At 48.5% G+C, this 26,996-nt stretch overlaps 2 protein-coding genes across 3 annotated transcripts in view; one reads left to right on the top strand and one right to left on the bottom strand.

Annotated features, from left to right (window-relative positions):
• CACNA2D4 (calcium voltage-gated channel auxiliary subunit alpha2delta 4) overlaps nt 1-26,996 on the bottom strand; it is a 141,073-nt gene that overhangs the window by 30,644 nt on the left and 83,433 nt on the right. The window lies entirely within an intron of this gene.
• On the top strand, nt 817-24,591 carry LRTM2 (leucine rich repeats and transmembrane domains 2). Of its 2 annotated transcripts, XM_065856680.2 has the most exons (5): nt 818-1,465; nt 12,008-12,139; nt 13,601-13,762; nt 17,508-18,098; nt 20,281-24,591. In XM_065856680.2, the coding sequence occupies exons 3-5, from the start codon at nt 13,696-13,698 to the stop codon at nt 20,733-20,735; spliced, it is 1,113 nt and encodes a 370-aa protein (XP_065712752.2). In that variant the 5' UTR covers nt 818-1,465; nt 12,008-12,139; nt 13,601-13,695; the 3' UTR covers nt 20,736-24,591. The 2 variants fall into 2 exon arrangements, with proteins under 2 accessions (XP_065712761.2, XP_065712752.2); XM_065856689.2 differs by lacking the exon at nt 12,008-12,139 and having other exon boundaries at nt 817-1,465.

The following is a 26,996-nucleotide window of genomic DNA, read 5'->3' on the forward strand; positions in this document are numbered from 1 at the left end:
AAAAATAACTTTCAGGCAAATTAAAATTAACAAAAGCCCAAACCAAGGGCAGTATGTCTATGATGAACCTGACAGAAGAGGCAGTTCAAGTGGATCAGTAAAAGAGAAATTATTGCAAATGTGAGCTGCCAAGGTCCTCAGCAAGCTGGAGGAAGGCAAGTGAGGGGTCAGATTTTGGGGGGGCAGGCTGCAGGAGCCCATGGGAGAGCACAGAGGGAAGCCTGACAGAGGCAGTGGGTTGGATTCAGGTGCTTACAGCACCCCTGTACCAACAGGCTGTGTCAGGGAGGGCAGGGGATGCCTTTGTCATGGTGTGGATATAACCACACCCCACACTTACGCTGGACTTAGGGGCTGAGCACACCAAATCCAGGGGAGCAAACTGTGGGTGCAAACCCATTCCCTGTGGCCCAGCTACCCCCTACCAACACTTCTCAAGTTTTCCCTGAATCCCCAAGGAAACTGACACTGGGTTGTGCTGCATCCAGGCAGGGGAGCATTACAGCAGCCCCGGTGCTCAGCTGCTGGGGATGCTTGGCGTGGCTGGGCAGGATGCAGCCAGCCCTATGTCCGCCGGCACCTCTAGCTTAAATCTCTGTCTCAAACACAGTGCTTCCCCCCGTCGTCTCTGGAGCACCAGTGAGAAGGGGGTGCCCTGCTCCCAAGCCCCTGGCTTTCTCCCCTGCCTCCTTGCCTTGGCTGCAGCCGCACGCCTAACCCCGAAACTAAACGCAAGGCTCATCTCTCCTCCTCCTCCTCCTCGTGCCTTTCTCTCTGAGTTTATTGTCATCAGCCATGCCAGGCAGGGGAGAGATGGAAAGAGGGGAGGAGGCGTTCAGCTCGGTGCCTCCTCTCATAACCTGTGCCTGACCAACCTTCCTCCCAGGGGGCTGCGAGGAGCTCCCCCCATCCCAGCATCTCCTCACCCCTCCTCTATCCCCTTGGCTCCCTGCACCCTGAGAAGGATGGCGGCAAAGCGGGGAGGAGGGAGAGAGAGGGACTGACAGCAATTGCCCTTTCTCCAGGATGGGTTGAGAGAAATGAAATCCTCCTGAGCTCCTTCCTCTGGGTGTTTGGGAGCAGATCCTGCCTGCCTGGCGGGGTGACTCCTCAGCACTGTCTGTGCGCGCTCCTGTGTGTGTGCTGTGCCACCGCAGATGTACCCCCAGCTGTCACTTCCCTGCGCGCAGTCGCTCCCTCTCCCGCCTCTCTCTCTCTTTCCCTCTCCCCCTATTTATTATTTACGGAGGATTACAGTCCCTTTCCCATGCTGCCATCTCACCGTGCGGCTCCTCTGCCCTCCATGCGGGGCGAGTAGCTGGCTAGGAGGGGCTCCTGGAAAGTAGGAGAGCCGAGAGCCCAGCTGGCAACCGAGGGACTTACTGCTGGATTTGCTTTGGGATTGTACCGGGTTCGCTGGAAGAGCTGCTGTTCTCACAGGAGGTTCCGTTCCACACAGAGAGAGGTAAGTGGAGATGTCTCCCTTTTGTATTTCCCCCACCCCCTCCTTGGCTATGCGAGATCAGTGGGGCTGCCCCCCAGGAACCGGCTCCCCTGGGGAGAAAAGCAGTGGTTGGGGGTAGCACTGTGTGCCAGACGGCACGGTGCAGGAGTCTTGGTTGTGTGAGGCTGATGGGCAGCGAGCTTCCCGATTAGGCAGAATGACAACCCTGCCGCAGAGGCTGCTGGTACTGGTTCCAGTCCAGTTTCAGCACGGGTAACTGGGAGCAACTTCTCCCAGCTGTCAATGGCACCAGCGCTTTTTGCTGCAGCTCGGGCAGCTCAGGTGCTGTGGTCATTGGGTGCCTGGCAGCTCCCGGAAAGCTCTGTCTTCTGTCCCCTCCTCAGGGCTGTGAGAGGGGCCAGCACACAAGGTGCCACTCACCTGGCCCATGGTGGCTTTGCTAACTCTCAGCTGTCTTAGTAAAACCAGCCTAAAATAGAGAAGGGAGGATCAGAATTGGATAGGTCCAGCATTCAGTAAACAGGCTTTAGGCTGAGGAGTGTGTATATATGTAGCTGTGTGTATGTGTGCATGTACAATTTCACTCACAAAGCTCACAGACATGACCACAGGACATGAAGTGAAGGATATCGTTTCACAAGTGGAGACAAAAATAAGTCCCAAGTTGCTCCCAGCATCCCTGCAGGCTGAGCGTGCGATTTCTGAACTTTTGGGCAGAAGGTACAGCACTGAGGGTGGGGGTGAAACACAGCACAGAGAAACTTCACAGCCTTTTCCAGCACTGCCTGGGACGCAAGTGGGAGAATGAGGTCCCAAATGAGCTGATGTGAAGCCCCCTATGGATAGGGATATGTATGTGAGCATTAGTGTGTGTGTGCATGTATATACATGTGCATGTATACACACGCACAGACACGTGCAGACATACATCCCACTCAGGGCATTCTGCCCCCCTTCTCTTGCTGCCTGCCCAGTATATTACTGCCACTGCACCTCATGCTAATTAAGAGAGACATGTAAAATTGGAGCTCTCCCATTTTGGGGAGAGAGGATGCCCCAGGCCCACCAAATGGACCATCAGGTAGCCTAAATGTGGCATGTCCAGTGCATCCCTGATGGCAACAGTGTTGAGCAGGGTACAGCACTGCTCTGCTGTCAGTGCCTGATCTGGCATCCAAGGATGCAGGAAGAAATGAAGATGTCATTTGGGAAGGACTGGAGCAGCTGCTATTGCAGGGTTTAAAGAAGAAAACCCTTAAAAGACAGTGGGACCCTTAAAGGCACACAGAGACTTGTCACAAAGCAGGGGACATTTCTGGCAGTGAGGAGGAGGGAGCGCCTTTCCAGAATTGCAGACCATTTTTCTTCTGAGCTTTGTCACTCAGGTCTGTTGGGGAGCGGGGGGTGGATCCCCCTCTAACTGCTGTGGGCAAACAACATTTGCAAGGGAATTATTCCACATGAGCGGAAGGCTTGCGGGAGTTGTCTCCCCGTCAGACATCAGTGTTGTCTCTGTTAGCGTATCTTGCCCACTTGGGGGAATTATGGTAAATCCTGAGTAAAGGGGCTGTTTGCAAAGAGAAAGGGGGGAAGCCCTCTTATGCAATTTTCATACCAGATCATAGATTTACCCTTGCCTCCAGCAAAGTGAATGCCACATGCTAGCAAGGTGCACCCCCAGCTCGGATATCTTCATCAGCTATTCCAGCTCCCTGCCCTTCCTCCGGCTTTTCTCAACCTGAAGTGGAAAGGATTTTCTAGGCTTTTCAGCACCACAGAAGGCTGATGAAGGCAGACCCACATCTCGGTGCAGCAGGGAGGGCCAGCAGCAGCACAGGGCCATGAGGATACCTGGAGAGGAGCACCCGGAGAGCAGCAGAGGCTGTAACAGGGTGGGGACAGGCTTCAGCCTGTGTGAGGGCATTTCTAGGCAGTTCTTCAGTGACTCTTCAGCATTTGCCTGTTGCTGATTCAAAAGAGAGACCAAGCAGTTTCTTTCACTTGCCATGTTTGGTTACAAGCAGCTGCTTACACTGCTTGACATCTGTCCCAGCCATGAGTGTCTCAAGCCATAATTCAAATGACCATGCTGGGATTCTCCTGCCAGCTGGGTAATGCTCCAGAGTGCGACACCATGACACACACTCCAGTTCTCAGTGGGAAGGAGCTGGAGTTGGAGTCCTGGGCTGTTTCTGTCCCTACTGCATGGAAATACATTGTAACACATACTTTATTCCTGCCATGGCTTTATCAAAATGCTGGCTCACAAAAATGCTTTGTGTGGCTGAGGGCATCCTAATAGCAAGAATATTTTTTTTTCTATAAACCAGTCCAATTCCAGGCTGGAGAGATGGAAGGAAAAGTTGCTCCACCTGCTAGGGGTGGGATTACGTGAAATAGGGTTTTATTCACATTGCAAAAACAAGCACTTGAAAGTTAGGAAATGTTGGGATTCAGGGCAGCGTGCCATCTGCACCGGGTTGCAGCCCTCACTGGTGGGATCACACGCTGTATTTTCAGAAGCTGCCTCATTCAGGGCACCAGCTACACAATGCTCATGGAGTGAAGGAGGGGGCTGTTGTTTTTCTTTTTTGGTATTGCAAAGTGTTTGCCTGTTTTATTTGTTTACTGCCTGCCATCCAAGCCCTGCAGGCAATACATCATTATTCATTGTCTTGTGGTGTTCTGAAGATGTTCGCTGCTGCAATTGCCTCGTAGCTGATGATAGAGAATTTACGCTTTTGATGAGGCAAAAGAGAGTAGTTATTTTCCTTGGTTTTGAAGGGAAATGAGACTTCCCATTTAGCCACACGGGGAAGGAGCAGCAGGTGCAGGACCAGAGCTTGGGGCCTCTTGGCTCTTGGTGCCACTGAGCTCTCCAGACTGTACCAGTTTGCTGGCAAAGCTGCCAGCATTTTGGAAAACAGCTGTGAGCACTCAGCAGTTCTGCAAAATGGCCCCTAGGGTCTCATGTTGGGCACCCACAACATTAGGAATGTATAGACTGTGGCTACATGCCAAAACTGAGGGTTGATATTTAATGCTGACCATATAAAAATAGCCTTATTTATTACAACATCCTCATTGTAAGTAGAAGTATCATGTGTCCTTTGCACTGAGTATGGGACGTGGTCTGGTGAAAAAAAGAAACAGGACCTGCTGGGGTAAGCAAAGGCTGTGTTGTAAGGCATACATGCAAGTGGCTGAATTGAGATTGTGCAGGTATTAACTTACATTTAAATGCTTGGCTTTGCAAGCCAAATGGCATATTTTATCATATGACAATAAAAAAACCAAACCAAACCAAACAAAACACTTTCTTGATTATTTTTGGATGAATGGGAAAACTAGAGACTTTCCATTATTTATACACTGCAATGTCCCACATCCACCCCAGGAAGGACTGAGACTTAAATTTACAGCAAGGCCATACAAGTCTGAACGTCAAGACTGACTGCAAGCAAAGGCTGTTACTTTGAAGAGAAGCCCTGCTACCACATTTGTCCTCACTCCAAGGAGGCTGGGAAGCCGGGGAGCTTCCTTCCCCATGGACCATGCCCTCAGATGAGGAGTAAAAAAAATACGACCACACCCTCAGTCTGGAGAGGAGCTATTACAGGCAGCTTAGCACTCATCACTCAAGTTCTCTTTCCAAACCCGATGAGGGTCTCAGCTGCTGGTGCTCCCCAAAGCAGGGTGTGCTGCTGCTGTGGCTGTGAGGTACCTGAGAATTTTGCTGTGAAGGTACCTGAGTGGGGGCAGAGGGGCTGAAGGTGTGCCCTGCTCTCCACACCACTTGCATTTACTGATTTCGATGAGATTTGAACATTGCCCTACCTGTATCTCTTCTGTGGCTGCAAACCCTCCAGAAAACTAAAGTCACATCATATGTGAAGACCCTCCCCAGCCTCAGCAAGCTCTGCAGCATGGGCTGTGGTGTGCGTGCTAACCCAGATGCATCCAAATAGCCTGGTGGGAGCTCTGGGTTGTGAGAGCTGTCACCACATCTTGTTGAGCTATAGGCAATGTTCCCAGCTTGTAAAGAGCATGTGTCCCAGAGATACTCAGGCACCCCTGGAGCTACAGGCTGAAGCCCAGACCCCAGGCAGTTTGTGTGGACTTTACAGGGATGCCCCTCTTGGATGCTCTGGGAAGGTGATGGGCATCAATGGAGAAGGGCAAGAAGAGCTCCAGGCTCTCTCTTACAGGCAGCGTCGCCAACTTCATGCCACAGTGGCAACCAAGTGAAACAGATCTATGCAACTTAGGAAGGCAGAAAGAGGTCTCCTTCAGAGTTCAGTATAAATGCATCGTGTGCGAACAATGAGAGTCAGCCTTTCCTTGGGAGGTTTGCCAGGAGCTGTGTGCGTGCTGGGTCGCTGATCCCCTTATGATAAGAGGCAGAGAGGATTTTTACTGCTGGCATCTCATTCTCTGCCCCACCGCTGTGCATGCATTGATGATCCCCGCCCCTGTGCACATGCCTGGGGCTCAGGCTTATGAGGTGAGGCAGCAGTGAAGTTCTTCCCTTGTCCCACCACGTTTTCTACCTCCTTCATCTCCTCCTGCTCCTACTGCCAAAGTGGCAAGTCACTACCCTCGCAGCCAAGGGTCTCATCCTGAGAGGCCTGCAGCTGAGAATGAACAGCCAAGGTGCTGGGTGAGGAAGAGAGGAAGGGACTCTCTCAGCAGCTGCGGTGACAGCAGTTCTCCAACACGTTGGCTTCTCCACCAGAAGCAAAAGTAACAAGTGTCAAGCACTAGGAAGGCTAGTGAGCTTGCAGGCCTGGTGTATTGCTATGAAAAAAAGCAAAGCCAGTTCTTGGGCTAATGCAGACGAACGATGGCAAACAAGCAGGTACGGGACATTTTGTGTGCAGAGGACCACCCAAGCTTGCAGAAGCTCATCTGATTCTAGGAATGAGGAAGCACAAGGAGAAAGGCTTATGGCTGAAGTGCCTTGGCCCCCATAAGATATAACAGGGGTTTCTTGGTAGTGATCTGGAAGCCTCTTGATTTGGCAGTCTGGCCACACTGTTTGACAGATGTCTGCCCTAGCACCCCAGGGAGAGAACTGTGAACTGGGAGCTTACACTAATAAAAAGCTTACGTTTTCCTGTTTCCCTGCTAAATTGATGCACCTCCATCTACTGCTCTGTGCATGTAAATGTATGTCTCATCTCAGACAGGCCTGCACCTTCCCTCTTACAGACCTGCTGCATCCTTTGCCCCTAATAGGAGACCCAAGGAAGGTGCTGGGTCATCTCAAAATTTCTGAGCCCTCAGAGAATCCTTCACAAATGTGGGCCCATACATACCCTCCTTCTTGAATATCACCTCAATAAAAACAAGAAAGAGATTACTTTGGGATTCAGGGCACCAACCAACTAAGAAGTGTGGAAAACACCTGTGTGTGTGTTGGGGAGGGGAATGAGGACCACAGAACAAGGATTCTCACTCCAAGCCACTTTCTCTGCCCGGAGCCTCTCCCTGGGCTGTGCCACCCACCCACACCCCTGGGGTAGGCTCAGCAGGAAGGGGGGAGTGGCATTTTAAATGCCAGTGAGCTGAAGGATACTCGTGAGGTGTAAAGGAGAAATGGGGAGCAGAAGTGTGGCTCCCTCAGACCTGCTGGGTCAGGAGCGGCCACAGTCCTTCTGTCAAGGATTAAGGGCATGAGCTGCTGTTGACCACAGGATTAACCCCTGCAGGAAATTAAAGTCATAGAAAAGGCTCTTCACTCCACAGCTGAGAGAATGAGAAAAACTGGGATCTGGATTAGAATTGGCAGGGCTGGTGACAAGCCACCACCCACAGCCAACTGTTCCAGACTGGATCAGAAAATGTTATCTCTGTCTTTATGTAGAACCCCCATCCACATCTCACTCAGTCACCAGTTTTTGCCAACAGAGTGAGAAGAATGACAACATCACTCTGTGGCAAGAAAAAAGAGCAGGAAACTGGGTAGCCAGCTCACATGTCCCTCCTCTGAGCCCCTCTCCCACTCCCTCACCCACTTCACTTCTCAGCTGCCTTCCTTTCACACGGAGGAAACATGCACGTGGTCTGTCGCGTTTGAAGAAGATGCTGGCACACACATGGCTGGATTTCTTCCTGTCAGCTGCCCCCTCAGATCTCCTCCTGCTGCTGCTCTGGGCCTCCTCCATCTGCCGCACTCTCACTGTGCTGGGACTTTCCTGTCACTCCTGTGTTGGATATCCCACTGTCCCCACCTGCTTCCACAGCTTCCCAAGGAATCCCACATCTCCGTGGCAATCTGGGTCTTTCCCATCGGTGCCACCCGCCCTGGCTTCCCTTCAGATGCCCTGTGCTTTCTCAGAGGGTTTGACGGGGCCTGATGCCTTTGATATTTCCAGCCCTTCCAATATCTCCAAATTTCGCTATTGTGCATTGGTCAAGGAGGTTTGGCATGCAAATAATGTTTCCTGCTTAAGGTACGAGACAAGGAATCAAGAAAACTGGCTTCTCTCCTGATTTTGGCACTGGCCCATCAGGAAACTTTGGGAAAGCCCCACCAAAACTCCTTTATTCTATGTAACTTCGATAAGGCCTATAAATAATCACTGCAGGACAGGAGAGTATTTACAAGCCCAAGTGATCCAGTGCAAGCCCTGCACTTGGCAGCTTTGAAAATCTTGAGTGGGGAACTGATATGGGCTTCTGACAGGGTATCAAGAGCTGGGGAGCTGAAATTTCAGCCAGCCAAACTCATCAGCCAGTTTTACCTCTATCGTAGTTTACCTCTCCATAAAATAGGGATAAAATTGATTTTTCTTGGAGGGGCTTAGGGCAGAAGCATTTCTAAACACCAATCACATTTGCATTTCAGAGGTACCTACACATTGCCATTCCAAAGATCAGAAGCTTTTTGACCTCTTCATATCTCAGAGAACAGGGTAAAGTTTTTATTCACACCAAGTCAAGAATGTGGCAGAGTCCCTTACAACACCAAGGAGATTTTGCACGCTTTCTACTTTACAGCTTTCTATACGAAGTGTTTTGCATAGCTGTGATCGATCACTGCAAGTCAGATGCCACCATTTCTTCTGCAGCTGGGTTTCTCGTGTGAATTTAAAATGTGCTTTCCATTGATTGTGACAGCACAACACTAATGAATCCTGAACACATGTTAATCAGCAAGTGCTGGAAATGAAGCCTCCAGCTATTTAGCTTAGAAGCTCACTAGGGCAGCAACACACACTGTATGTTTCTACAGAGCTGCTGAGCTTGGCTGCCACCTCCGGGTGCTTTTGCAGTCCAAATAAACAACAAATGGGGAGCTGAAACAAGGTGACCTCTTGTGGTCAATAATTTGCTAGACTGACCTTCCAAATTGGGGGACCAAGAATGGGCATCATCTCCATGTCATCTAAACACACTTGTGGTACTGTCAAGGGCACAATTCCCCACTAGGACTCAACAGACAGGTTACTTAATTAACTTCGGGTTGCTGTGGTCAGACCCTATGGCTGCTGTGTCTCCCTGCCCTCTGTGTGTCAACTCTTCTCCCCCAAGGGCTGATGCAGGAACTAAATACACAACAACACACTTTAATCACTGGACTCTGGAGTACCACTGTCCCCCTAAATTATGGGTGATTTTAATAAACAGGAATCCTAAAAGCAACAAGGAAAGGGGAGGAAAAAAAAGAGAATCTCCTGAAAGTGTTCTCCCTCATCCTGCTACATTTCTGATAAAGGCTAAAGCAATTCAGCATTGGAAATGAGAAAGGGACTTTGCCACCTCTTGTCAAGGAAGAGTGTGGGAGAGGGATGAATGTCAGCGTATGCTTCCTGATAATTTATTGCTGGCATCTGTTGCAGCCTCTGGTACCTACCCTTTTGTAATATAGGTCACCCGCATGCCCTGCCACTGCTCATAATCCAGGCTGTTAACGGGGAGTCTGATCCCTGAGCCATGATCCAAGGGTTAGTGCTAGGGACTAGGAGAGATAATCAGAGACAGAGGTTGTTGGGCTCTGTTTCTGACTGCGACTCATCCAAGTGACACAGTCACCTGTCTCTCTAGCCTCAGTGTCCCTGTCTGGAAAATGGGATAGCTTTATCCACCTACCTAGAGCAGAGACACTACTGGTTACAACCTCAGCCTTGCTTCTGGGGGATCATTAAATATAAAATAACACAACCACCACCTACAACTGTGATAAGGGCCATTCGTAAAGTAGATGGAAATCTTTGGATGAAAGGTATCACGAAATTGGGAAGTGTAACTAAAACAGAATGTGGATGCAGGGAACCGAAACCCTCCCTACCCTCACAGTGTGCTCCTTGAGACCTGGCTTATGAAAGCTTGGGCTTTAGAGTGATGCTGCAAACATTACTGGTATCTGGGCAGGGGGAGGTGAAGCACAAGAGAGTGGTAGTGCTTGCTGTAGCTTTTATGCCCTGGCAAGTGCAGTAGAGTCATTACAATCTCCTCAGCATCTCCTCCCCAGCAGTAAAGTTCCCTGTTCAAGCTAATTAGGGGAATCCTCATTAGAGAGTCCTCTAGAGTCTGTCAGCAGGCCAAATGTCCAAGTGGCACTTCAGCTCAGTGTATTTTTGGCCACCAGAGCCCATGGGCCAGACATTGATGATTTCATTCTGTTGCTTTGAGCTGAAATTAAAAAAGTTGTCTTTTACTGTCCTATATCAAATGGCAAGAAGAAAAGGCCATCACCAGCCCCACAGGCTGCCCTGTTCATTTCTCCAGAATCTGGGAAAAAGAATCAAATCCAAGCACATGGAGGAAAGCTCAGGACTGTGTGTCCCATGGATCACAGGGGATGCAGCTGACACTGCTTCAGGGAGAAGGAACCACCTAGTAAGCCTGGAAAAAGACTAATGCTTGGTTATGGAGCCCTTGGGTGACTTTAGAGCATTCTGAGCTTCTGCGATGCAGATCAGCCTTGAGCCCCCAAACCCAGGCAATGCCACGTTAGTTCAGAATGGATGGCATGGTGCCTCTCCTCTTGGGCTGGGGGTGTATGGGGGCCACTCCTAGGTCTGGCAGAGTCCTTGCTGCTGGAAAAGTCCCTGGCTGTCGGGCTGAAAGCAGCTGGATAGATTCAGTGGTGCTCTGGAGAGTCTGGAGGTGTGGGCAGGTGTTAGTTGCCCCAGGACTATTGGGGTTCCCAGTGCTGCGTTGGCAGTGAGCGCAGCTGGCCTGGTGCTCTGCAGAGCAGAAGGTATCTCTTGGGCCACAGTGAAACAGCTAATTAAGTCAGAATTTAAGACAAGTCAGAGAAAACCTTTTATAAAGACACTCTCAAAAGTCTTTTCTGTCTCCTTGCTCTCTCCTGGCTGCAGAATATTAATCTCTAAGGGCCTAAAGTGCTTATGGGTGATAGATGCATGGGAGAAACTGTTTTTTTTTCTGCATAGTTGGAAATAAAATTGCTCATAAACTTACTACTTCAAGGCCTAAATGCAGAAGCTTATTGTCCCTTACACTTCAGCAGTCAGGAACCGTTACCTATCCCAAATCTACTGTTCTACCACTTGAACTTATTATTGGAGAAGCAGGTAGTTTTGTGCAAGTCATGGAAGTCACAAAAGAGTTCCTGGCATGTGTGCAGGCCCAACTCTTTGTACACGTTTGTAAAAGTAAACTAGATTTGCACCTCTATCTGCATCCGTATATGAAGATAGCTGCTTTAAAGTCTTATAAACGTGTATGAGTGCACAAAGGGTGGCTGCTATCTATGGGGCGGGGAGTGTTGTGTTTATGTGACATGCATTTAAAATAATCTTGGGTTTATCAAGGCGCCTCCATCTTCGTGTGTGTTGCAGCGCAGGAGACAGCATTAAAGCCTGAACAGGTGTTAATCACTATGCACTGTAATAAATTCTAAACATAGGGAAAGGGCTTATTTATACACGGCTGCTCCTCCCACCCTGCACTTTGTGCTTGAGCCTTGGTGCTGCTTGAGAGGGAGAGGCGCCAGTGAGGTACCAGAAACCAGTGCCAGAGCTGGACTTGCCCTGCCAGAGCACCAGGAGCGAGGGGCAGAGACCCTCACCCTGTCACCATCCTTGCACCCGGGTATGCTGGTCCTGCTCCAGCCCCCCACTGTCCCCTGGGGATGGTGTGGCCAAATTGCAGAGAGTAGCAAGAGGAATGGGGACACCAGCCCATGGCCTGAGTGGGGGCCTGGGCTGAGGGGACCCCACAGAGGCAAGCTATGTCACAATTCACCCAAGGAAGTTGTTTTGTTTCGTTTTGTTTTAAAGCTTAGCCCCCGTGATTGGAGCCAAGCCAGCTGATACAGATGGGGTGTTACAAAACAGAGCCAAAAGGCAAGAGTGCAAGGAACAGAGCTATCTATAACCCTGACAAAGTTAGACGGAGTGAAGGTGGGGAAAGGGGAAAGACAGAGCATGGCTGGCAGCCCCTGATGCCGACAGCAAGGACGCGATCGTTTGGCGACGGGATTTGGAGCTGATCGACTCCCGCTATCCAGCAGGCAGATAAGGCTCTGTGGCTGTCAGCTTAACTCTGCCGTTTATTCCTGTGCTGTAGGGAGTTAAATAGAGCACACTGAAAGCCTGCAGCCGAGGAGAGAAAGTCAAGGAGGGAGAGGGAAGGAAGAGGCTGTAACTGGACAGTGCCCAGGCAGGCGGGTGGCGGTGGCTGTGGGCAGAGCCCCTCCAGGTAAGTGCTCGCGGCTTTTCATCCTCCTTGTTGATACTGACAGCCAGGGACAGGAGACTTGAGGGGTGGCATTTATGATGGAGGCATTGATATGGGGGAGGCTGAAAGTCTCCTCCTCAGCCAGGGTGAGTGCAAGCACCGACTGGGGACAGCTATTTGTTGCGGCTTCTCCTTTAGCAGGGACTACAGAGAAAGGGCTCCAGCTCGGTTTGGGGAACAGGGGGTGCAGTAGGTGAAGGTTGGATCAGTTTTAGTGCCATGAGAGGTATTAATCTACATGGTGCACTGGCATTCAGGTAAATGATCTAAATAGCCTTGCGAAATGTACTAGTCTAGGCACCGAACCTACTTGTCTTTCTCACTGAGATGCTAATTTAAATATATGATTTACATTCCTATATAATATAAATCAGTCACGGGAGCCTGGGGGAGGGGGAGCAGCTGGCACGTGTGTGGGGAGAGTGTCCCGGTGGGAGTGCAGCGCCCAGCTAAAATAAAGGCTGTAGATGTTGTCAGAGCCCCACAGAGGGGATGGAGGATGGTTTATTTCTGTATCTTGGTTGAAATGTGTCCCTCTACCTGCTGCTGTGTCTGTGGGTGGCATGTCAAAGAGCAAGCAGGGGAACAGGAGGGTCTGCGGTGTTTTCCCTTTTCCTGCTTGCCTGTATAAAAAAGGGAAGCAGGAGAGAAGGAGGAACCTGTTGTCAGTCTTTTATTGTCAAGGGAGAGTTTATGGTCTTTGGATTTCTAATTAGATTGAGCATTTTTCCTTCTTCTAATTAAGATGTAATTCCTCTCTTTGCAACACTCCCGTTCAAGTCTCCCCTGCCCCAGGTCCTCCTTTCTCCTCCGAGGCTTGCTTGCTCCTCAGCTCCTGCAGTTGCTGCAGTGTGGAATCCCCAAGCTGGAGCTGTGTGTTTGCTCAGCCCTTCTCTTGCCATCACATCCATTTTACCTTCAAACAGAAAGGAAGTGCTGGTGGGGAATTCGGGGAGGGGGGAGAAGTGGCTTCGCAGCTGCTGGTGCCCAGACCTCAGAGAGCCTGAGCCGTGCGTCAGGGGGAGGATGCACAGGTGGTATCAGCCTGCGTTGCGGTGAGAGGGAATAAGCTGGAGTCTGCTGCCCTGGCAGCAGCACCTCAGCAATTCATCCCGTTAACCTTGAGCATGAGGCTAATGTAGCTCCTCTAGCAGGCGATTCAAGCACAGACTTGTCTCTTCGCCACGTAGGTGAATCAGGTCTTATTTCTGTACTGCAAGGTTCAGAGTGAATTAACGTTGAACCTTCATCATGCTGCGCCTCCTGAAACATCCCCCATCCTTCCTCCAAAACGCAGCTGATGCCTCAAAACCAACACTCTAGTTGAGGGGGGGGGAAAGGCAACACTGAGCCCAGCCCAGCCCCATGTCCTGCACCCAGGGAACTGAATCCCACCCGCTCTGCTCTGCTCTCCCCCTCCAGGACTCCGCAGGCAGGCTACAAGGTCATTCCTCCTCCCTCTGAGGCCGTGTGCCAGGCTGGCTGGTGGATGTGAAGACACGGTGGAGAAGACAACAATGCTGCCTACAACTGCTGGCCACCGGTGGAGGAGCAGGTTTCTCATGAGGTGGCAAGAGGCTTGTTGTAAGTAACACTTGCTCAGGTACTAAGTACAGTGATTCTGTATGTGAAGGGAGTGGAAAGAAAATAGGTCACATCAGGGTTAAGAATAGGGGAGAGGGACAGCTAAGAATGGAGATGTTTGAACTAATTCCTGATTCCTTTAGAGGCCAGGCTAGCTGGGAGGGAGAGCGAGACTCTAAAGATGAAGATGGGCTTAAAGTGGGACAGTGAGTGATGATTGCTTCTGAATTCCAGTGGGCCTGGCAGGTGAGAAACAGTGAGACAGATACCACCGCACAAAGATCCACCCCGAACACTTCTCAGATTGGCATCCTGTAAGCTGCAGACTCCTCTCTGTGGCAGGGGTTTACACGTAGGCTGCTGAGCAAGGGTCACGGCTCCTCACAGCAGAAGTCATGACAGATTTTAGAAGGGAATGCAGGATGCAAATGCAGAATTCTCCCACTGGGCACTGCCACATGTAGTGAAAATCAAGGAGTAAATAAAGAAGATCTCTTTTAAATTAAATTGTAAAAGTTCAGCCTATGCATCTTCCCAGTGGACTGGGGTATCTGCTACAGTATCCCTGAGCACAAAGCAGAGACTGCTAGGGTGGGTGATGTGGGCATCAGGGAATGTACCTGCACTTCATGTGAGCATCTGGGAACCGTAGCAGAGCAAAGGGAGCACTTGGAGGGTGTCCATCCATACTGCATGCCCAGGTAGCTGAGCAGGTTTTCCTTGTTCCTGCCCCCTGATCAAATTTGGGACTGCCACTGGGGAAACTGTTTCCTTCCTCAGAAAACAGGCATCCTCACAGACTAGACTGCTGTATAAATTATTTATAATGAATGCTACTGAGTCTTGACTTACTCTGATATACCTGGATCAGCTTTCTGCCACCTACTAGAGTCACCAAACACTCCACAAAGTAACTTAATCTTCCCGTAACACAAAAACACATGCTACACGTCCTTCTGTAGGGTCGGAAGACAGTTTCAAGTTCTGTCTATTACTTCCCTGCCTCTCTTCCCTGTGGAGCTGCATCCTAACCAGTGCAATGAATTCCTTGGTCTCAGCTTACATCCTAGTGGATGTAACTCTTGCAGGGACTGAAAATGAAATCAGACCATCTCTCTATGATTTTAGTAAAATATTTCCAAGAGCATAGAGCAATATATGGGTAACAACAAGACGTTTTTGGCACATCCTACATGGCTGCAGAAACTTGGCATAAATCCTGTTCCTGAACATAACCACAGCAGCTGCCTGAGACTTTGTTCCTACCAGCCGCTGCCAGCATGCATACTGGTGGAACCCCACAGCCACCCAGTCAGGGCTGGTGGTGGGTAGGCATTTTGAGAGATAAGCCCTGAACAGAATGCTACCCGTATAGCATTACACACAGTCTGCTCTTGCGTTTCTTGGTGTACAAAGCAGCTAAATGTTATCTCATCATCACAGCTGTCAATCTATTATTAATACTGTACTTTTGTTAAGCATCCAGGAAAATACGAGGTCACTTGAGTGACTCACGGCTCTCTCTCTTCCCCACTCTAGCTCCCATTCTTTTAATTCTCTCCCGAAACAAGAGTGCAATGTACTCTGAATGGAACTAAATATCAGTCAGACAGACAGTACCTGCACTGGGCCAGTCCATGGGCTATAAACTGCTTTCATGGCAGTCTCTGCTGTTGACCCTAACCCTTGCATGACAAGAAAGCACAGAGGTGCTCAGGGTAAAGATCTCTTTTGTATTCCACCATAAGGATCCGTAATTATCATTAAAAGAGCACAAAGACTGGCATAGCCTGGGCTGACATACACCTGACATCTCAACTGTAGGAGAAAAAAAAATCTTGAAGGAATTATAAAAGCTGGATGAAACGAAAAAGAGCTGACACACTCTCTCTGAACACTTATCCCTTGGTTCTCAGTAAAGTCGTATAGCTTAGGATCCAAACTGTGTAGTTCTCCTTAGGTTACCCATCCACAAATTCAACAACTCTCACAAGGATCATGGGAACACAAAAAGGCCCTATGAAGGATGACAGGGTTTGAGTGTGAAGGTAGCATCACTGACAGAATCCAAGTTGCTATAAAAAATTGGGCTATGGGGCAGACTAAACTCTAGAGAGAGTGGCGCAAGGGAAGAGAGGGAGAGCATGGCTGACTGCAGAGATGTTGCAGGCAGAGCTTCTCCAGACCATGGGACTCCACTGGCCCCCCCTCCTATGGCAATCCTTTCACAATTCCTTTTGGATTTAAGAAACAAAACACCTACTTGTTGGTTCTCTGGAAAACAAAAAAAACACAAAAAAAACCCCAAACAGGACAGAACAATCTGGTTTGCAGTCCAAGAAGGAACCACAAGATGATAAAGACATCCCCTTTAGCTACCATTCACCCCTAAAAAGACTCTACCAACCCCAAGTGATTGCCTTCTCCCAAGAGAAGTGAGAAAAGGAGAGGACAGGGCATGATGTACAGGCAAACCTGCTTCAGTTTTAGTCAAATGCTCAAACTTGTCACCTTAAAAACAGCGAGGGAGCTGAATTTACTTCCCACATTGAAGAAACTAATCTCAGTTCCACAAAAGGAATTAAGATGAAGGATGAAAATGTTTTACATAGTCTGCTTAAACATAACTCCCACTCCTCTAATGACAGGAGGCATAAAGCTTGCTTTCGTGTTGCTGATACTTCTTTGTCACAGAATTGAGAGTTTTAAAAGCTACTGGCTCCCAGGGAGGGTTGGGAACGAGCGTCCTGATGCTGCTCACAGGATCTGGACCCATGTCTGCAATGGTGATCCACAACAACTCTTAAAAATGCTGTTTTGTCGATTGTCTGACCTTGCCTTTGAGACACTGCAGGAGAAAGGGGGAGCGTGCTAACCCTTTTCCTAACAGCACTTTCTTCAACTAACAACCTGCAATTTTTTTCCTCATCTCCATTGCTACAGGCAGTATTGGTTAGAGGAGATACTTGCAGGGCTGTTGCTGTGGTATTCAGAAAATATCTTGAGAGCAATGGCAAGTACCAGGTGTCCAGTTGCTTAGGGTCTCCTTGTCACTTTTTAACAGCTTTCTTGGTCATCTCTTTGTAAAGTAATCTAATTAAAAAAAAAGCCTCTTGCCACAAGGCCCACGCAACGCACTGTGGATACGGAAAGCAAATGATACCCTGATTTAGAGGCTAACTTAGACCTGGGTCTGATCTGTCACAAAGATTAGGATTAAAATTGCAGGAGCACCACTGAGATGTAGGTTGTTTTGTTTTATTTTTTCTTAAAAGCTTTTCATTAACACGTCTATTTCTGAAAAAAAATATAGAGCTTCTTAAATACATACCAGTCCCTCCTCTCTCAACCCTGACTGTTTAGAAAGAGCTGTCTTTTATCAGAGGTGACACTTTCCACCGCTCTCTGCTCCATTCTCCTCTGACAGGTTCCAGTACTCCAGTATCTGGCAGCAAAGTCCCCTTGGATGCACCCTAACTTCCTTGTGAAACTGGAAGGATATTTACCTGCTTGCTCATGGGAAAATAAAAACAGGCTAAGAGGAAAGTCATCCTGCCGGGGTGCAGGCCAGCAGTAAAGGGATGTAGCTGTGTAGAAGCTCATTACAGTGCAGGACACTGCAGCGTAGAATCCCGCTGTGAGGGTAATGGTGTTGCTGTAGTGGAGCTCCAGGTGGTGGTGGGTGAAGATGGGAAAGCACGGCTCTAATACCTGCACTCTTTCTCCTCTGCTTTTCGCCTACCAGTGCTTGGCTGCTGGCTGTCGCTGTGTGCTGCCGAGTCCTTCTTTGCGTGTCCTTCCTCCTGCAAGTGTAACAGCCGCAACCTGGAAGTGGACTGTAGCGGCTTGGGCCTCTCTTCCATCCCTTCAGACATCCCCACAAACACCAGGACCTTCCTCTTTCTCAACAACAAACTCAGCATCCTGCCAGGAGCAGTGTTTTCCAACCTCTCAGCCCTACAGAGGCTGGATCTATCCAACAACTTCTTGGACCAGCTCCCTCAGAACATCTTCAGTGACCTGGGGAACCTCACAGAGCTCCAGCTGAGGAACAACAGCATCCGGGCCTTGGACAAGGACCTGCTACAACACACGGCGCTGCTGCGCCAGCTGGATCTCTCCATCAATGGCCTGGCCCAGATACCCTCGGGCATCTTTGACGACCTGCCTGCCCTCCGCTCCCTCTCTCTCAGGTCCAACCGCCTGCAGAGCCTGGACAGGGTGACCTTCGAACCGCTGACCAGTCTGCAGCAGCTCCAAGTCGGGGACAACCCCTGGGAATGTGACTGCAACCTCCGAGACTTCAAGCACTGGATGGAGTGGTTCTCCTACCGAGGTAGGTGCTCACACAGCGGGAGCCAAGCACAGAAGCGCTGGTTTTCCACGGAAAGGCAGATAAAGACAGGCAGGGAAGAAGCTCAGGCAGATACATCTGGCAGGTCTGGCTGACCCAGATGCCTGATCTTAGCCAAGGAGCATGAGGACTGTGCTGCAATGTTAAGAGACAGCTTAGTGCCACTGCACTTTCATATGGCAACACTACCAGGCTGAGAAGTCCTCTGCAGCCCCATATCTCCTATTTCCTTATTTTGTTTCTAATCTGAAAGATCACTGCTTGGTAAATTGTTGTTGGTTGTTTGGTTGGTTGGTTGTTTTTTTTGTTTTTTCTTTTTTTTTTAATCGGAAAGAACTTCCCTCAAGTAACATCAAAATTTTAGGATTATGGATTCCCCTCACCCTTTCTGCCTAGAGAGAAGAAATACTTTTCATGCTTGAAAATAACCATGACATTCTGTTCCTTAAGCCAGAAGAAGTAAAAGCTGTAAAGCATCAGGTTTGTTTTCAATAGAAGAGCCGTAGGAGACAGTGCCACTTGGGAAAACACTGCATCTAATATTAGCAAACTCACACTAAAGCTCCAATTAACAAGCCAGGCCTTATAATCTGGCTATAAAATCAACATTTCAAATGAAGCAGGTTTTGACAAGTTTGTGTTTCCAGCTTTTCCTCAAAATATGGAAGGCTGGAAAGGTGTGCATCATTTAGGAGGAATGTTGATGGGATGACACACTTTCAGGTGCTGAGACTCAAAGAAAGATGGCACTTCTTACAGGAATGACGACTGAAGGTCTGACCTTCTGTTGCTGGAGCCAATGAGTAGGAAAGGGTCTCAAATCATGCGGATAGCAACAGTCAGCTGTCACATCGCTGCTGATCACAGCCATGCTGCAAAGAGATTATCTACGCCTATGGCTACACTGCAGTCTGAAATATGAATTTGTGTGAGCAGAATCAAACAAGCATGGGAGTCCCACTTTCCTCCCCTCTCCTTTTATTTTTTTGGTTTGTTTTCTTTCTTGACTCTTATATCACAGAGTCGATGGAATGCACACGGAGTTCAGTTTCCTTTTTTCTCGCTGTCCAAAGAAATTGCCCAAACTTGCTCAAACATTTGTTTCAACATCTGTCACTATTTTCACGGAGGAGGGATGGATTAGTTGTTAGAAGATGGGACTGTGTGTCTGTTGTTATATTGAGAAGATACAGTCCGGTCCTATCTTTTTGCTTTAATTTCTCCTTTTCTAAAACGGTTTTGCTGACACATAACTCACTAAACAGTATGAGGCTGACTTAATAGATGGTCTCAGAGGGCTTTCATGTCCTGGCCTGGAAGATGTCTATGCAGATATCATACACTGTGAGCTCTACTGTCAAACTCAACATAAGCAGAAGCATACCAACCAGCTGCCATGGTTGAAACTGTCCCAGCTGTGGAGGGGTAAGGCATACAAAATGTCTCCAAGTTAGGCAAAACAATCATTTTAAAGGATACCATGTGCGTTCCTTCTGCCTTGTGCATGGAGGTTCCTCTCTCCACTTTTGACAAGCACTGAGGATCTGTCAGGCTCTCTTGAATACTCTCCCTACTCAGCAATGCACTCATTCATGAGGGACTGTATCTCCTGACCAGTTCTCCACTTGCTAACCATAATGCCGCTATGCCTGACTTCTGTAGGGCAAATGCTTAGAATCATAGAATCATTTTAGTTGGAAAAGACCTTGAAGATAATCCAACTCTTAATCTAACACTGTCAAGTCCACCTCTAAACCATGTGCCTAAGAAACTTATGTATATGTGTCATATACCTCCAGGGATGGTGACTCTACCACTTCCCTGGGAAGCCTGTTCCAATGCCTGACAATCCTTTCGGCGAGGAAGGTTTTCCCTAATACCCGATCTAAATCTCCCCTGGTGCAACTTGAGGCCATTTCAACTTTTGCTATCACTTGTTACTTGGAAAAAGAGACCAACCCCCTCCATGCTACAACCTCCTTTCAGGTAGTTGCAGACAGCAAGAAGGTCTCCCCTCAGCCTCCTTTTCTCCAGGCTAAACAGCCCCAGTTCCCTCAGCTGCTCCTCATCAGACTTGCGCAGGTGTGAATGAAGTGATAGGCACTTAGCTGTCACTGTATCTAGATGAAGCTGTGGTTCACTCCTACTATCTCTGTTGGCACAGGTGGGAAAATCGATCAGCTGGCATGTACCCTGCCCAAGGAGCTGAAAGGGAAGGATATGCGAATGGTGCCCATGGAGATGTTTAACTACTGCTCCCAGCTGGATGATGAGAACAGCTCCACAGTGCTGGACAATACTGGCCCACCTTGCACTAAAGGAAGCCCAACTCCTTCCAAATCTAAATTGGGCCCAGAAACAGAAGTGGAGCCCAGCGTGGGATGCCCTCAGAAGCAGCGATATAGGCCTGTGAGCGTGCGCCGGGCTATTGGCACTGTGATTATCGCAGGGGTGGTTTGTGGCATTGTTTGCATCATGATGGTGGTGGCAGCTGCTTATGGTTGCATTTATGCCTCCCTTATGGCCAAGTACCACCGGGAGCTGAAGAAGAGGCAGCCACTCATGGGTGACACAGAAGGTGAACATGAAGAGCAGAAACAAATATCTTCTGTGGCATGAAACTCCTCTAGGAAGGAAGGACAGCAATGAACAAAGGTACCTGAGAGCAGTCAAGCATGGGTTCTCCCAAAATACATCTTCCCAGACAGACAGACTGTGCTATTGCTCCACTCACTCAAGTAGTACAACATGCTTCTGGGGGGTCAGGGCACCTGGCTCAATTTCTGTTGCTCTGCCCCAGGCCCATTTTATGTCCTTTCACCCTTGGGCCCTCCCAGACAAATAAAGTAGAGTCAGACCTTGAGTGCTCGCTGTGCCTCATGCCCTTGCACAGAGCTCCCCTCGCATATCAGCTGTGGAGGCAGCTGGCACCTTCTGGGAACCTGTGTCATCCTCTCAGCTTTGGTCCTGAGTCACCTTGTATCCTGTCAAGAGGTCTCTGCAAACAGAGAGCAGCTCTGTGAAAGCTTATGATGTGAGGAACAGGACACCAGAAGTGTCCATGCCTCACTTTTAGGGTCACTGCTGTTGTGTGACAGTAAGTTGTTGCCTACCCTACAAGTCAGTGCTGCTGAGAGCACATCAGAAGGGAGGGAAGGTTCCAAGGGGATGACAACTGTCAGGGAGAGATTTCCCTTCTCACTTTTAAAGGTGGAAAGATACCAGTATTACCCTAACATGCTGCCAGAGTGCCGTGTCCCTCTTTTTGCTCCTGGCCAAGTCCAAATCTGCAAGCTGACACACACATCATCAGGTGCACAGATACAGAGCCGTCCTCCTGTATACACACAGCCTGACTCATTCTGATCCCACCACACACACAGAATCAGCCCCAGCTCCAGACACCCAGGCACCCCACCTGCACATGGAAAGCCACACGTGCTCAGACTGATTTGCTCTCTGCAGGCAGCCATGAATACGTTCAGCCATTTTATCTTACCCTCACCATAACTGTGCATAACACTTTCTGGTTCAGACAAAATACACGCACCCTGCCATTGAGGAGTTAATAAAAACATCTCAGCCATAGTGCAGAGGCAATGAAAATGGACAGGAGAGGATGGAGAGAGGCAAAGTTATTAAGGTTACAGCAGAAGTCTGTGGAAATGAGTACACAGCATGAAAAAAATAAGGTCTGCTCTTGTTTTCTATTTTACATTTTCTATGATAAATGGAGAAGGTATGGAGATAAAGCCTCCATTTGGAAATGTTTGACTGGCAGAGCAGAAGTGGGTCATCAGGAAAGACTAGAGGAAGAGGTGGCTTACCAGCCTCAGCGTTGTAGGGCATGCTAAGGAGCAGCATGAGCCTAGCGGAAGGTAGTGGGAGAAGACACACAACCCAAGAGCTGGTGTGGCTAGCAAGAGGGGCAACAACAGTGTTTGGAGTACGGTTATGCAGCTGGGGTGACAGAAGAGAGGCAGCAGAATTCTGGAGGTCCTTGAGGTGAAGGCTGAAACCTGGACCACAGGTGGGAGAGCCCAGGAAAGGTCCGGCATGGTAGGCAGCACAGCCCACATACTCTCCCCTTACCATCACTGCTGTGGTCACGGCCATTCACAGCTGCACATGAGTGTGCCCCCACACACAACTGCACACACTGCCAGTGTCACGTAGGGTGACTTCCCCCAAACCGGATTTGAAAGCCCTCAGACTGCAGCACCTCCTATTAGTCTCAGCTCTTTTCAACCTGACAGTAAAAAAAAAAAAAAAAAAAAGAAAGAAAAAAATTGAAAGGAACTCAACATAAGGACTCATTTTGTATCAGTGGAAGTGGGATAAAATGCTGTCTCCAAGGGAGAGCGCACATTGCCATGGTAACCTGCTCTAACCCGTCACAGTGGGTATTCCTGGGCAAGGAAGATGACACCGGAGGTCGTGCATCCTCATTGCCTGTGGATGGTGTGATCCCTGCCATCAGGAAACGAGCTGGCAGCCAGCCCAGCTTTGCAGGGTGTTTCGCTAGCAACCTGTGCTCAGAGCCGAGCACGCACTGCAGGTGGACCCTGCCAGGGCACTTCACCTCTTCCCCGTGCTCCAGCTGGATCCCGATGCCTTTGGATGTCTCACAGCTCTCCTGCTTACTGCTGCTGGATCCCCGTGGAAGTGATGCATGCCGTCTCCTCTCCCGCTTCTGGTCCCAGACAGGTGGTTGTCCTGACCCATGGGCACACAATTGTGAGTCGTTAATCAAAACCTGGAGTGGCAAACCCCCTCCTGGCCTACCCAGGGTGACCAGAAGCAAAGAGACAGGATGCTCTGGGTTGTTCTGGCATGACATCCCTTTGATGCAGGGATGCATGGGACAGAAAAGGACTCTCTTCAGGAAGCAGAAGACCAGGCTGTCCTGGAAGAAGGACTAGGAGAAGCAATCCACCCCCAAGTGTGCGCACACATTGTACCCCCACTCCCAGCTTGTGGGAAAGAGGAGGAGGAGGGGGGCGGTAAGATGTGAGGAGGAAGGACTCTTCCCCCATGCACTGTATAGCTACTCCAACCATCCCATCTGCTGCAACTGTAGCCCGCTCTGAAGGGCAGAACTGGTGCAGTGCAGACTCTGTACGCGTGTTACTGCTGCTCCACATTCCCAGCAAGCCAGGACTAGACTCTGCCTGCTGGATACAAACCTCTCCCCAACCTCCCTCTCAGGGGAACTTCTCCCTTTACCATACCGGACTCCGCGGTCATACTTGAAATGGGACTTGAGTCAGAGCGGTATATTTATAGATCTATATTTTACTTGCGTCAAATAATGGTGAGACATTGCACAAAACAAATGGAATCTATATAAGTGTGTGTGTGTATATGTGTGTGCGCGTGTGTGAGTGAGCAAGAGAATGAGACTGTTTTTAAGGGGACAGACTAGAGGTAAAATGAATGGGAAGGAGGCAGGGGACAATGCAAGGGTTGGGGCAGGGGAGAAATCCTCCTTTCCCTCCACTTTCCCTGTGACCTCCTCTGGCCCTGATCAATTTTTCTTTGTTGCTGATAATATTTTCTATATCTTGTGTCATGGGGCTGATTATGACCTTGCCCATCCTTTTCTTATTGTTTTCATTTATAAGCAGAAAGTTTGGATTTATCTCAACCCTAAACAAGGGACTGCTACATTTAGAAACCCATCCAGGAAAGGAGAAGAAGGGAAAGGGGAGAAAAGAGAGTTGCTGAGAAAGATGAAGGCTGGCTGCACTGGAAAGCAAATACTGTGCTTGGAACAATAAGGACCTGTCCTCTTTCACGCAGACCAAAGTAACAGGGTTCACTGGGAAATGTGCTCTTTACACTGCTGCTGGCAAACAGGCTCTTACCTTTTTCTCCAGCACACCTGGAAAACAGGCTGCCCTTGTGTGACTGAGCTGCTGCACCATCCACTGGCGCTCTGGGGAACACGGTACCCAGCCTGGTCAGAAACAAAGCTCTCCTGTGGGATGCTGGATACAGAATGTGACCCAGTGCTCCCTGCATGCCCAGGCAACAGGTTCCTCTGGTGTGTGGGGACAGGGGCTCCCACTGTCCCTGAGGCCATGGCTAGGCATGGGGGGACCCCCCTGAATGCACCCTTTGCTGCGGGCAAGTGTACTAATGCCATGTGCAGGTGCCTGCCCTAGGGAAATTGCCATCTGGGGCAGGAAGGTGCAACACATGCCAGGGCAATGTAGGGGCTGGGAGAGCCACCAGAAACACCTCTTCTACTCCCCCTGCTCCCCTAGGTACAGGCAGGCATATTACTTGCAGGGAATCGATGACACTTGTAATTTCTTTTTCTTTTTGTTACTGTTTGAGGGAAAGCAACAAGATTTTCTAAAAATGATTGAATGGAGGTTTCTTTGGCACGAGGCAGAAAATTTTTAAAGGTATACTATATTTCTGGCTTGTTGTTACAGAAGAATAATAAAGAATGTATTTTCCTATGCTCCTTCTTGTTTAAATGAGATATCTGACAGTAACCGTCCCTCTCCCCCTTACTCCCCACAAAAGCAAACACTGCAGGGATACAGCCAGTGAAACAAAAAGCCCCTGAATTCCCACATATGTGTATGCTTGTCTACACATGGTGTTTGAACTTGGAATGAACATGTACATATATACACACACACTATATCAGTGTCTAGGCAAGAATGTACCTGTAGTTGGAGTGACGCTGTAGGACTAAATACACAGTCAAGGTGAGACTCTATATGTAGAAACACAGACACACAGAGCTCCAGGGACACAGCCAGACAAGGGCGATTGTGTAACAAGGATAAGATATTGTGGCAATCAGTTCATTACATAAAAGTAGAAAGGGCCAAATTAATCCCTAGTGTAAGAACTCAGAAGCCAATGGAGTTATATTCAGGTCAAATTTGATTTCAAAAGCTTTTTTTTTTTTTTTTTTTTTTTAATTAGCGCATAATGTTCAATAAAACTTACAGTAACAAACAGTGAGCTATGGGTTCCTACATCTCTAGATTCCTGACCCTCCTGAGCAAGGTTATTTGGAAACGGATGGAAATTGTTGTCTAATCCTATTGCACCCCCAAGTACACAAGCTGTCACTCGTAGAGCTAAAAGAGTCTCTCCACCAGCTGTTCACTGGCTAGGTCTATCACACACAGCTAAGAAGTTTAAATTCCCCAATTCTCCACTTTTCACTGCAACATATACACAATTCATTGCATGCTCTACCTGTGAGAAAAAGCTCATCCGGATGCATGTGGAACCACAAAAGATGTTAAACTCCATCATGAACAAACCCTTCTGCCACCATACTCACACTGATATATTCAGTCTGATCTTCACAGGGAAACTGGGAGCAGAACCCAGATACTCCTAATCCGATAATATCTGAGGCATCTGTTCTGCTGAAAAGGTATGCACTGTGAGAGAATCACCATTATTGCTTAACAGTATGGTGCCTATGACACATAGTTTAATCTAATTTTGCCATGTAGGTAGAAGAGTGCACACAGATACTACTAAGAAGTTCATATAATACCAGAAATGTAGAGCAGAAAAATGCAAAGCCAACACACTCATTCGATGACTCTAGGCTTCTTCAGCTCATGAATTATCTTGGAGCAGGCTGTGATTTTCTGCAATTTGATTATCTTTCATTTGGCAAATGTATTTGCCCTGCATATATATCTGCTCATGCACACATATAACTCCGTATATATAAACACATAAACGTATATATGCACATATAACATGTAAAATATATAAAGTAGAATTCCTCCTCACTATCTTGTTCATTGGGAGCTTGCTGTGCCAGCTTGAAAAGCATTTGCTAGTACTGATTGGAAGCATGGGTCAGAGGGTCAGCTTCTATCCTCTGATTAGATAAGGGCAAGTCCTCACCTGGAATTTTTGAGGACTGAAAAGCCTTCCCTCCCAGAATACTGTGCAATACAGACAAAAGAATAAGCATTCCCTGACAAGTGTAGTTACAGAATGGAGTGGAATAAATAAAGATTTCCTGTGTCATTTTGGGGAGCTCCCCACATCAGTAGCAGCCCTGGAAATCCGGGGACAAGGCAGCATCCTCGCAGCTTTTTTTTCCTTTAGAAGGTGGGGAGAAGCAACCAACAGAGGCTAAACCTCTCCTTCCCATGGTGGCCTTGTGCTGCAGCCGGGCAGAGGCCATGTGCAGGGCACCTGGAGCTGAGGAGAAAGCAACGTGTGATTCTAAGAATAACTCTGCCTTGTGTGGAGCTTCTGGGCCAGGACAACAACACGCTGCTCTTTGCTTGGGGCTCCAAGTTGAGCTGTGACCCTTTGCATTTGTTTTTTCTGTGCCTTAACTTGGGAATAAACTTGTTTGTTAGAACAGCTGCAGAAAATCAACTCGTAAAGGGCATTGAATGAGTGATAAATGCAGGTATTTCATTTGAGGAAAGAGGCACAGACGATACACTGAGATATTCACCCAGGTCTGCATAAAGCTCAAGGGAAATATCCAGAGTAACAACAAGGCTTTGCATTTCTGTAGCACTTGCCTTTGGCAGCTCTCTGGGAGCTTGCAAACATTAATGAATTCACAGAGGCAGAGATTCAGAGAGTATAAAGGCCAGAAGGGACTTTAGATCATCCAGTATGACCTTCTGCATACTGCACGCTACTTGGAAAGTGTGTGGAAAAGAACCACAAACATTATTTGAGGGTAGCAGAAAAATGCCTTGCTGTGGAAGGCTTAAAGAGCTCAATCTGCTTAGTTTATGAAACAGAAGATAGAGAAGTTATCCTGTAGAAAGCCCAACAGTGAGTGTTTACATGCAGCTAAGGTGAATTTTCCAGAAAGGCATCCACTTTTGATTTGAAAACATACAATAGATGAAAAAA

This window comes from Patagioenas fasciata, chromosome 1 (genome assembly GCF_037038585.1).
Source record: "Patagioenas fasciata isolate bPatFas1 chromosome 1, bPatFas1.hap1, whole genome shotgun sequence".
Taxonomy (NCBI): Eukaryota; Metazoa; Chordata; class Aves; order Columbiformes; family Columbidae; genus Patagioenas; species Patagioenas fasciata.

Excerpts from the sequence above, each read along its gene's own strand:
- LRTM2 (XM_065856689.2), top strand. The coding sequence starts at position 13,696 with ATGCTGCCTACAACTGCTGGCCACCGGTGGAGGAGCAGGTTTCTCATG. Across the intron at positions 13,763-17,507 it reads GAGGTGGCAAGAGGCTTGTT|TGCTTGGCTGCTGGCTGTCG; the intron begins GTAAGTAACACT and ends TTCGCCTACCAG. Across the intron at positions 18,099-20,280 it reads GGAGTGGTTCTCCTACCGAG|GTGGGAAAATCGATCAGCTG; the intron begins GTAGGTGCTCAC and ends CTGTTGGCACAG.